At 39.0% G+C, this 12,931-nt stretch overlaps 1 protein-coding gene across 1 annotated transcript in view; it reads right to left on the minus strand.

Annotated features, from left to right (window-relative positions):
* Positions 1–12,460, minus strand: part of CNTLN (centlein) — a 178,812-nt gene extending 166,352 nt beyond the window's left edge. Inside the window, 1 exon segment of the mRNA XM_030467597.1 lies at positions 12,299–12,460. Within this exon segment, the coding sequence (XP_030323457.1) occupies positions 12,299–12,370 (72 nt within the window). The 5' untranslated portion in view covers positions 12,371–12,460.
* Between the last annotated feature and the right edge of the window lie 471 nt (positions 12,461–12,931).

The following is a 12,931-nucleotide window of genomic DNA, read 5'->3' on the forward strand; positions in this document are numbered from 1 at the left end:
AGTGTTGGAAAGTAAATTAAAAAAAGGCTCTGGCCACAAACACCTTAAAATCCAAGACTATTGCCGTCTTATACAAACAGGTTTACAGCAGTTTGTCTTTCATAAAATTAGAGAAATTTCAGCTAACTGCCTCTGCGGTTTGTACACAACTTTTACAGTGTTGACAGGGAGATTAAATTTTTGTTATTTCCAAACAAAGCAAAGCAATTAAAAAATGGCTTTGTGTAAAAAAAAAAAAAAAAAGGGTACAAACAGTATTCCACCTGCAAACACTCAAAGGTCCTGAATAAAGCAAACAATCAAAATTTCTGATGCTGATTCATGACCTCAAGAGTCTTGTCCAGTTGACTTGTGTGTTTAATCATAGAATCATAGAATCGGATGGGTTGGAAGGGACTTCAGAGATCATCAAGTCCAACCCTTGACTGCAGTACTGCTGCAGTTACTAGACTATGGCACTGAGTGCCACATCCAGTCTCTTTTTAAATATCTCCAGGGACGGAGAATCTACTACTTCCTGGGGCAGCCCATTCCAATGTCTGATCACCCTCTCGGTAAAGAAATTCTTTCTAATGTCCAACCTAAACCTCCCCTGGCACAACTTGAGACCGTGCCCTCTTGTCTTGCTGAGAGTTGCCTGGGAAAAGAGACCAAACCCCCCCTGGCTCCAACCTCCTTTCAGGGAGTTGGAGAGAGTGATGTCGTCTCCCCTGAGCCTCCTCTTCTCCACGCTGAACAGCCCCAGCTCCATCAGCCTCTCCTCATAGGACTTGTTCTGGATCCCTTCACAGCCTCCTTGCTCTTCTCTGGACCTGCTCCAGTACCTCAATCTCCTTCCTGAACTGAGGGGCCCAGAACTGGACACAGAATTCAAGCTGTGGCCTCACCAGGGCTGAGTACAGGGGCAGAATCACTTCCCTGGACCTGCTGGCCACACTGTTCCTGATACAGGCCAAGATGCCATTGGCCTTCTTGGCCACCTGGGCACACTGCTGGCTCATGTTCAGCTTCCTGTCAATCCAGATTTGGATTTAATGATTTGGATTTGCTTACCAGTACAATTCCTAAGCTTTTCCATTTACAGTTTGGTATACAAGACCACAGAAATAGATGGACTTTCTGCTTATTTATTATTAAAAGAGCTGAGACACCTGGGCTTCTGCATGACTCCAAAAACAACTATCAAGTATCAAAACTTACTACAAGCAGCAGTGGCTGCCTTTTGTCCTGCCCTGCAGATTCCTAGACACTCCAGGTTCCAGGTGGGAAACAGCACGAGGCATCACAAGGAGACAGAATAGTCCATAACTTTCAGACACATACTTCTAAGCACAGCATTTCTCCATTGAAGAAACACAAAAAGGGAAAGCTACAGTAACATGTAAGTGAATTGTTCCTAATGAACAAACTAGTACAAAATATACATATTTGCCATAAAACAGGAGGAACATGTTCACATCCCTTCTGCAATTCTTGCTAAGTACCCAGGATGTACCGAGTCTTTGGCAATCTAGTCTCTACCTAAACTGCCAAGTCTCTTAGAAACTGACCTTTTGATAATACATAAAATATGAAGTGTCAATGAATCTTGTCTTCCTAATGAAAACAGTCAGTTTCAAATCATCTTTCAATTGAATAACAGTTCAGATTAACCTCAAAGCACCTACAACTATTTCACAAACAAGACTTTCAAAGTTGTCCACTGAAAAGAAAATTGAGAGAATACAAAAAAAACCACAACACACAAACAAATACCTTCCCAAGTCACCCGCAAATAAGTGAAGTTACTATAATTTTCACTAGAAGTGCACCACCATTTCAATAAATACTGTTTATTTCTGATGATAGTAGGAACTGGTATGTAAAGACCCTACTGCAACCTACAAATGAGCACACATAAAACAACAGAGCAGTACTTTTAGTCATGAACAGATATTCTGATCTATATCAACAAATGCTTTTCTCTATATATTTGTATTTCTGCAAATACACACAAATCAAAGCAGCTAAGTGGACTTCTACCAGGACACAAATGCATCTTGAAATATATGTTATAACTGAATAAATAAAACACCATCTGCAGTTAAAATTCTGTGAACTTTATTACATGAAGTTTAGATGGAAATGTACAAAATTCTTCATTGTGACAACAAAATACTAGTAAAACATTAGTCACAGAATCCTAAATAACCATAAAATGTGACTTTCTTCTCTTTAACATGCCAAACATTTTAACTACTAAAATAATTCAATTTAACAACCAATTAAGCATTTTGTATAACTGAATGAGTATTAGCCAGAAATTATTAACAGTTTTAAGATGAAAAGAAGTTTTAACAGCCTTTTTAAGCTCTTGGCTCACTTACCTAATGGACTGAATGGTCTTGGGAACCAAACAATTTCTTCCAAAAAAGGGCCGATTAGTGTCTGAAGTTGGCACAGAAAAATACTACAGCTGTCAAGGCCTGGGATGTATCAATCTTCAGCATACCCAAGGAACATTCAGTCTACTCAAGTGTATATTAACAGCTCAAGAGGTCAGCAAGAATGTACCTTGAACAGCTGAGAACTCTATATACACAAGGCAGAATACTGATGTAAAGTTAGTGAAAATTACTCATTATAACTAGGATTATTCACAACACATCTAATGTCAGATAAAGACACTGACCCTGCAATCAAGTGTGCATGCCAGAAGAATTATGAAAGAAAAGAGCACACTGCATACTGTCTGAAAATTGGGATTCTTCCCTCAGCCTAAAGTGAAAGTAATGGTTGTTTATCATCACACAGAATGACAAAGATATGAAAACTAACTTAGGCCTTGGATGTGTTCTTTGCAAAAAAAAAAAAAGCACTTATTATTCTTATTGAATTTTAACAGCAGCAAGCACAAACGTAATCTGGAACAAATGTAAGATAGTAAGATAAGCCACTGAAAAAGGTTTCATGGCATGACTAGCAACAGCAAAGGTATTTGCTTGCAAGTGAAGTTCTGAATTTATTAAACATTACTGTAAGTCAGAAAAAAGAAGGAATGCTTCTGGTTTATGATTAAGTAAAGACAAATACTGTTATTTAATTTAGAACAATTTACTTTCCTTTTGGAAGTGAAATCCAACCATATATACTGCTCTGGACATTCCATACCAGAAGTATGTGAAAGTGTATCATTACTGCATAGTTATTTATCTAAAGGAAACCAAGTTACTTAAACATAGAATGTTTTGGGTATTTTTACACTGTTTTAAGGCGAACTACCTGGCATTCTTTTAAAGTACTAATAATGAATTGATCTGAAAATCTTTTAAATTAGCAGTGAGAAGAAGGCCAGAAGCATAACCAGTATCTTTTTTACTTTGTTCACAGGAATGATATATTCATGACAGTTTGTATCAAATTTAAAGGCACATTCAATATTTGTTTAAGTGTCTTTCGTGCTCTATGTTGACAACGAGCATAAAAAGAAAAAGAAAATCTGTGTAAATTAACACACCAAGCATCTCAGTTACCTATAGCTGGTGTTTATATGGATGTACTTCGAAGTATGTTAACTATTAGTAGTGTTTGTATCACACATGAAATTTTTATAGCATTACAAATTATTAATTACTAATTAGGAAGAAACTATCTTCTGACATCAGGAATAGAACACCCCCAGAATGCAAAACAACCATAAAAACACACATACAAAAAACAAAAACCAGAGAAGAAACTAACAAACAAAAACCAACAACCAACCAACCTCTTCCCTGGGAAGGATAGAGGGAGCTATTGATTTACTGTTAATCTTTAGTTAGGATTCTATAATAATCAGATACCAATAGTTTTCTTTATTAGGAAGTTAATATTTCAATAAAAAGTTAAATACACATGATTCTCAGGTTCAAAAAATTCATATGGAAATGCAAAATGCTATATGGAATGGGGGGGGAAAAAAGGCAGTGTAATAACATGGCTGGCATAAGCATTGAAACACCTGCACGAAAATTAATATGGATTGTTTTGGAGACCTACAACATCTATTACACTTCTGACTAAAAAGCTCAAGCCTTTAATCAAGCTGACATGTTACACTTCAGATTCAAGTGAGAGACCTTCTTCCTGATGTCTCACATGACTTTTAAAGTCACACTGTTGCATGCTGTCAATACAATCTCTCAATCTTGCTGTGCCAGTTTTTCTTCAAGAAGATAAGATATGAGTGGGAACCACATACATGAATGTTCTCTACACAACACACATGGTCCTGCTGAGTAGTCACAGTTCAGAATATTACACTTTACAGAACCTATCTTCAAGGTACTACACTTTTCAGGAACCCAGAAAGTCACTACAAAACAAGACTCATCGGTATTTCACAAGAAAACTTAGTGCATTATATAAACCAGGTTCTATAGATAACATTAGGTTATTTTCAAGACCACAGAAGTCCCTATTACATATAATCACAAGGTAGAGATTTGTAAGGCTGTATGTGACCTGACCAGATTGAAAGCTGCAAATCAGATGCTATCAGCAAACAAGTGTACTTTTCTCCCTCCTTTTCCAGTTTCTTAATGTGGCAGAAGAAGGGGTAGATAACCAACATGTAATTTTATATTAGAAATTTATCTTCCAGCCACCATTATCTAACTAAACAATTTTCTGTTATCTTCCCTCTGTTGGTAGTTTTGGCAACATTGGTATTTTAAAATCAAAAAATGAAAAAACACTACATACTTCCTACTTTCAGATTTTGAATATTAGCAAACTGTGTTAGCAGAAATATATACACATACTTCTCCACAAGATAGCATCCTTACTCAGAAGTCTGTTGAAAATAAACCATTAAATGTTATGTTACAATGCTGATGCATTGTGGTCTAAGTAGTCTAAGAAAAAACATGAAGCATGACTTATACTAAAAGATATTCTCATCACATGATTTCATAAAAGGCCTCCCAGATTAGTCCATCAGTGACAAAAAGAAAGCAATGCACTTAACTGAATAATTTCACTACACGTTCTTACTTGACAGAAATAACTGACTCATTATGGCAGCAATGGACAAGACATACAAGATATTTTCTTGCCCATCACAACTAAGACAAATTAGTATCACTAAAGTTATGTAAGTACAATCATGGGGCAGAAATAAACATGGTTAAATGGTAGAGAAGCTAGCAGATTGACACAAACACGGACATGTGACACAAAATGCCATCCCCACCAAACAGCTAAAAATAAACTTCCTTTGCTCTGTTTGACAAAAAGTGAAAAGAGTCAGGATGCCCTGCATTCCTTCATTCACTGGTACATTCTTTACACCAGCAATCACCTTTTTCTGAGTACTAAGCATTGAATATTTAACAATAGGTTGATGTAAGAATTGTTTTCAAAGACCAGAGAGGATAGGAGAAAGCAAAGGGTTCTGTTCCAGAGGCAAGGATTTTCTTTTACACTTTTACAGCTTGAGGATAGGATGACTCATCTGTGAGCTTTCATTTTGAGCTGAAAGTATCTACACTAATTCAACTAAAACTAACCATGATCACTGAGGCAATTTGGCTGGAAGATGCACAGAATGGAACAGAACATGAATATTTCCAAATCACACGACTACATTCTGGAAGTCTTAGATAATCTGAAGTTATTATCTAAGAACTGCGTATCTCCTGAACCAAAGTACAGTTTCACAAGAAAACCAGATTTACTACAGACATTTTCCTTCAGGCTAGCTATGTTGCAAACAGAAGACATCTCAGCACATTCTAGAGGCATCCTCAGTGCAGCTGGACAAATTTTATGCAAGAACCTACTTCTCTGCTTCTAAAACACAACTTCTTATTGAGAAACAGCTTTTTTTTTTTTCCCATTCCCATTAAAGGCATCTTTTCACTCATGCCCATCTGAAGAAAAAGTAATGATCACGTTGTTTTTAAAGAGGGGTAAAAAGGAGGACCCTGGGAACTACTGACCGGTCAGTATCATCCCAGTGCCCAGTAAAATCACAGAACAGATGCTCCTGGAAGCTATGTTAAGGTATATGGATGACAAGGTGATTAGAGACTGACAGAATGGCTTCACCAAAGGTAAACTGTAACTCAATAATCTAATGGCTACAGCAGTGGACAAGTGAAGAGCTATAAGTGTCATCTACACTGAGTTCTGTAAAGCTTTTGATACAGAATCCTGTAACACTCCCATCACTTCATTGGAGTGGTGGATGGACCACAGAATCATAGAATTGCCTGGGTTGGAAGGGACCTCAGAGATCATCAAGTCCAACCCCTGAACCACCGTTGCGGTTGCTAGACTATGGCACTGAGTGCCACATCCAGTCTCTTTTTAAATATCTCCAGGGATGGAGAATCCACTACTTCAATGGGCAGCCCATTCCAATGTCTGATCACTCTCTCCGTAAAGAAATTCTTTCTAATATCTAACCTAAACTTCCCCTGGCACAACTTAAGACCATGCCCTCTTGTCTGGTTGAAAGTCGTTTGGCAAAAGAGCCCAACCCCCACCTGGCTACACCCTCCTTTCAGGGAGTTGTAGAGAGCGATGAGGTCTCCCCTGAGCAGCCTCTTCTTCAGGCTGAACAGCCCCAGCTCCCTCAGCCTCTCCTCATAGGGTCTGTGCTCAAGTCCCTTCACCAGAAATGCCAGTCTTCATACTGGTAGTTCACAACCACTTATATTTTGGTCATGAAGTCAGAAGAAAAAGAACCAAGTCAACATAAAAACACATGGCTAAAGAAGAAATATGGCCTTATAAATTTAATATTAGTTTCAATTCTCAGCTATTGATTTAAAAATATTTCTAATACGTACAATCAAAATGCATTCAATAACTATTCATGTAGCATGAAACAACGCAATATATTGTTTTGTTAAAGTTTTTCCTATTTACTTACTTGTAAATAAAGAGGAAGACTTTAAAACTACTTATAAATCACTGTCATTATGGCTATATTAGATTTTTAGCATGTGTCCTGGATATCATACTGGTCTGTTCTAGCAATCTTATCTCTTACAGATGGTAGTGATGCCAAACAAGAGCATTTGCATCCCTCCCTGACCCAAAACAAAGGAGTCCAGCCATTCACAAAGTACTGTTTTTTTTCTGCAAGCACAGGATAGAATTGAAGAACAGAACAGGTCTCCACACAGGTTTTCACAGTAAGCAGGAAACAAAGCATAAAAAAAAGCCAAGTAGCAGCTGAAGCACCTGTCACTCCACTTTCTACAAAGTAACAGCCCACCTTCCTCTTTCCTGTCTACCCAGAAATGCTCAGACGCACACAGCTTTCTTAAGGCTTCTCTCCAACCACTGACAATGAAAAGAAGCAACAAGGAAGATGTCTTTACCACTTGTATTTATCACATTTTGACAGAAACTCTGGAAATTGTTACCAGCAGAACTGACACAGCAGCAGTTATGAACAGATTACTGATCAGTTCATAACTTTTTCAGTAATGGAAAATTTTCTAATTTTTAACCTAAAAAATGCATTTGTAATTTGAAAGCCATAGGCAGCAGTATTCTTTCTTGACTAAATGAAGACTGTTGGGGTTTTTTTATACTCCTGTTAGCTAAACTGTTGAAACTTGTTTCAACATGAAACAACAGTTTCAGCAAATGAAGAGGTTATAGGCTGGAAAACATGAAATGAAGCTAATCAAACCAAAGGTCTTTTGTAAATATTGCCAACAACAAGTAAAAGTAGAACAGTTCTTTCAAATTAGTATTTCCAGAAACATCAGACACTCAACCAGATGAGGAAAACCCACTCTCAAATCACACTGTCTTGTTCAAAGTAAGGACATGAAAAAGTTTCCCACCACAAGGTATTTCAAACAGCTTTCCCTATCTTTTTATTTACAAAATAAGGGGTATGAAAGTGACTGTAGTTCCGTAGCTAAAAGACTGAAATCTACAACACTGAGTATGGATCTTCTGCTTTAGGAATGCATGTAATTCTGCCCCTGATGAAATATTGTCCACAAAAAGGACTGTAAAAAAACAACCAATATGTTGTAACTCTGATCTTAAAACACAGTCAACAGGTGAAGAAAAAGACTCGATGCACAGAAGCATCACACATAGATTAAGTTTCCAGAGATACACCAAATTATTCCCCTTACAAAAACTAAAAACAGACATAAGACCCTAATATCCTTTTTCAGAAGTAATTATGCTTGCAAAAAAACCACCAAAAAACACCAAAAAACACCAAAAAACACCAAAAAACACCAAAAAACACCAAAAAACCCAGCACCTCCATCTGCTTCAAAAAACATACAGAATCATGGGAAAAAATAAGCCGAGGTAAAATACACAAAACTTTTACCCCCAAGCAGAGCTAAAAAATTCCAGAGAAGTACATAGGTGTTGAAGATTTTTGCATGGAAGAGTCTTGCAATATTAAAGTGCTAGGCAGCAACATAAAACCTAAAACAAAACGCAGCAGTTAGAGGAAGTAACAGAGAACAGCTGCACTGCAACTCAGTTTGACCTTTGTCTTTGCATTGTCCCCCAATAATGTCAAGCCAGAAACAGAACTAGTTCTTAAAGGAAAAAAAAATAATTACAATAATTACAAAAATCCATAGTTCTTTTACAGTTGTTTCAGGAAAATTACTCAAGTGATTCTCAACCAAAATTAGGACAAAAAGGGCACTGAAATTAAAAGTTGCTTATGAAGTGATGATCAAAATCACTTTATACAGTGATTATTATTTTATAATTATAAATATATATATAATCTATATATATAATATATATACTTTATATTATACAGTGTTTACTGTAGTGTTTACTGAAGAAAAACAGTAATTTTCCCAAAACCGCATAATGCAGAAGCAAACCTGGTATAAAGCTGAGACGGTAAAACAAATTATACAAGTCTCCTCAGCAGACAATCTGTGTGTGTTAGACACTTCTCTGAACTTGGCTTTCTTTTTTCTGGGAATTCCAACACAGAATTACAAGACAACAAAATGTTCACAGAGTTACTGCAAATAAATAGTGGTTTAAGAAGGCTCTCCTCCAAGAGTAAATTCTCTCACTTGCTATGATTCAAGTTCCCATAATGTTTGTAAGGGTATTCAAAAAAAAAAAAAGAAATACTGAAAACCCAGTCTGTCAAAGCCAAGGCCTTAGCTTTAGAAAAGAATGGAGAGAAAAAAAGAATACCTTCAAAATATCTTATCTGGCTCTATAATCACCTTTATTTGGTGGGAATTGTCACCCAAAAGAGAAAAGAAACATGAAGAACCTAGGTTTGAACATAAAGGTCACCAACCCAGGTTAGAAAAGTTTGTCCAGAATCATGCTGCAGAAAAGAGAAACTGGCATATCTGTAGTTGGAGCAAAGTTTGTCTGGAGAGTATCCAGGAGCTTCAGGAGCTTCGTTAGCCAGAGATGGCTTCCATACATTTAGCTGATGGACTCAATTTCCCTGGGGAGAGACTTTGTTTTGCAAGTGCATTTTACATGACAGCAAATACAGGTGTGGAGAAGTAGAAAAGAACATTGCCGTATTTTGTTGAAGTACTGGGTAACTGTTTGATTTATACAACTCTACTTCTGTAACTTATTTAGTGTTCCCTACAAAGAATTAAAGTTCTCAGCCTCAAGAGTTTGATTAATTTTGGGGAGTTTGGATTTTTTTTCCTTTGTAATAACAACACCCAATAGGATAATACCTAAACAAATACCGTAGTTCTGGTACATGGTTAAACTATTAAACCAGACTTCCATTGGAAGTCCATTTTGTGTTTCTGTGAATGTAATACTTGGAAGAAAATACAATTTAAGCAATTTTATCCAGTTTCCAGATTAAAAGTAAAAAAAAAAAAAAAATCACCAAAATGTCTTAAGACATTTACGTAACATTTTTATCCAAAATGCCTGCTAAGGTAGTCTCCAAAAGAGATAACCCTACCAACAGAAGGGAAAGGAAACAGAAGACAAGGAAAATCTTAGTAGAAGATCAAACACTAGCACAGGTTGCCCTGAGGGGCTACTGAAATACTCAAAACCTGTGCAGACACAGCCCTGGGCCACCTGCTTTATTGTGGAATAGATGCTCTCAAGAAGTTTCTTTTAAATTAAAAAGTTTGATATTTCTGATTCACCAGACCTCAAAATGTTAGGTGATCACTTGAGACAAGAACCAAAAGATCCTACATTCAAACAAAATTAAGGAAATCACAGCAGGTGAAATACAATGTCACTAAAGGGCCAGTAAAACTTTGTGTTTCAACTCTAATTCAAGAAATTAGAAAAGCACAACACTAGCATTGCCCAGATATATTTGTATTCCAATGGCTCTAGGCACACAGTTTTCATATGAAATATGAACTTAAAATGGATTAACTATCCCTGAATAATTTTATCACTTGACTTTTACAACAGATGAAGAATCTTAATGAAGGCTATGTTAGTTAGCATCCAAATTAAAAGTAACTTCACAAAACTAAAAAAAAAAAATTAATTAATTTAGATAAATCCTGTTTTGGAAAAGCCGCAAAACTGACTAGGTTATAATCTCATACTTATTAAAATCTGTTTTCTCCCTTCTTTACGCAACTTCCACAGGCTTAAACATGCCTCTCAATATTTATTGATGGGTTAATGAAATGGTAATGATGTAGATGTCTACACCACAGTGCTTTCAGAGGAGAATCTCTGCTTACAGATTACTTCTTCGCTTTCCTTTATATTTTATTAAAAACTGAAAAGAAATCCTGCGTGACACGCATCTCCTGTTATTAGAGGAATGGCACACATCGAATTCGAGCTGGAGAGATTATTGCAGAACACTGACTGGGTTCTGTTTTTAAACACAGGAACTACTTTCATATTCTTTTTCATTTGCATTTCCCCAAGAAAACCTATCTGATACAAAACAAAGAAATAAGACTGGCAAGATTATACACGAGAGTTAAAAGAAATAAATTTTTAAATATTTTCTGGTTGCTGATTTTAAAATTATTGGAATGGGTTTATCAAGGAGCATTTAGAAATGCACATCTAATTGAATTAATCTACAGGGAAACCAGACATTTAACTACAATTTGTATACATCAAGTTACATTATTAAAGTGATTAGAAATTCAGATTTGTACTGCTTATGGGAAAGTTCCTATTCTTTATAATGCTCTTCAAAAATATTTCATGTTACTAGGCTTTATTAATATATAATTTATGTTAAACTCACAAATAAGCAGAGCACAGGGCCTTCTTTTCACTTCCACCAAATTCTGCCCAATAGTGCATACCAGGGAGAGAAGGCTAACTCAATTATGATTATAAAGAGTTTTCTGAACTTCGCAGGTAATGCATGTAAGATATTCCCAAATTGTTCACTGTTCAGTATTTCTAAACATGATTTTTATTGTCAGCTCCCTCTGCCCGTTGGTTCAACAAGTTTTTGAAAGTTCATATTGTACCCACAGAACAAATCCAATTACAGTTGCTGCTTGAAACAGAAAACCAGCTACTAATTCAAATGCTATTTTTCCTTCACAGATACAACATCCGTATCTACTCATCAGCCTGGAGATTCATGGATTCAACCAGACCATGTGTCACAAGAAAACACTGTTTTGGTTACCAGGAACCAAGTGAGAAAGCAACCACAACATAAGCAATGAACGATCAACTGAGAAACGAAGGGATGGGCGGGAGGTCACCTGCAGATAGGCTGGGGGAACTTTTGGAAGTACAACCGTAATTGCAGATAAAGCCCTCCCTCCCAGGAACGGCTTGGGTACACTTAATCCTGCTGCAAGATAGGGAAGGGGAGAGATTGACCTCTACATGTTCCTCCAAGACCCACATTTCTCTAAAGCCCTTTCCCGGGTTTGCCCATGGCAGCACCCTCAGTACTACTGCCACTACGCATAATGCAAATAAACGGTGGCTTCCTGGCGAAAAAGAAATAAAAATAAAAACAGGAAGAAAAAGCTCTCAGGCCGAGTGCTTGCAACTTAATTCCCTCCGCGGAGGTTCACCCTGCCACGGGGCTCCCGTTTCCACGGCGGCTGCGATGCCGCCACACCTGACCCGGGCACTGCCCCCCGCCACTGCCTGACCCAGGCACCTGACCAACAGGTGGGGCCCGAATCCCCACCGCCCGGGGACCCGCCGCGGGGGACATCCGAACATTCTGACCCTCCCGGGGCCGGACGCACAGGACCCTGCACCCCTGCTTGCCCTCCGGGTCCGCTGGAACCGGGATGTGGCGCTCCGCTTCGAGCAGCCCCTCACCGCAACGCCCGGAGGGGACGGCCCCACTCATAGGTACCTGGCAGCGGCTCAGCTCTTCCTGCAGCTCTGCCACCTGCGGTGCTACGACCTCCGTGCGCTCCGAAGCCATGGCCGGCGTCGCGGGGAGAGCCTCTCTCCCGGTTCCAAAGGGGCGCTGAGGAGCGGGTCGGCGCCGGGCGGGGTGGGCGCGGAAAGCCCCCTGCCTGCTCGCCCGCCCCTGAGGGAAAAGGGAGAGAAACACTGCCGTGAAACACACAAATGAAAACTTTCCCCCCTCGGCTACACTTACCGTACGGGCAAGCGCCGGAAACCGCAGAAGAAGAGAAGGAGGAGGAGGAGGACGCGGTGCAATGACGTCAGCGCAACTGCTACCCCGTCGGAGGGAAGGGGCGAGCCGCGGGTTTGAATTTGCCCGCCGGAGGGGCGCGTCCGCGCATGCGTCCTTCCGGAGCCGCTGGGCGAGCGGGCGGCCGTTGGTGTGTAACCGGCCTTGTAGGGAGGTGGCGTTACCCCGGCCGGGGCGGGATGGGGCGGGATGGGGCGGGCCTGGGGCCGCGGCACCTCCTGTGGTGTCAGAGAGGGACACCTAAGTAGGGCAGGCTGCGTCAGCGGTTGCCGGGCGTGGGATTTAAACCTGTTGGGTTTTTTTTTCTCCCCCACTATATAGGGA

This window comes from Calypte anna, chromosome Z (assembly GCF_003957555.1).
Source record: "Calypte anna isolate BGI_N300 chromosome Z, bCalAnn1_v1.p, whole genome shotgun sequence".
NCBI classification, from domain to species: Eukaryota; Metazoa; Chordata; class Aves; order Apodiformes; family Trochilidae; genus Calypte; species Calypte anna.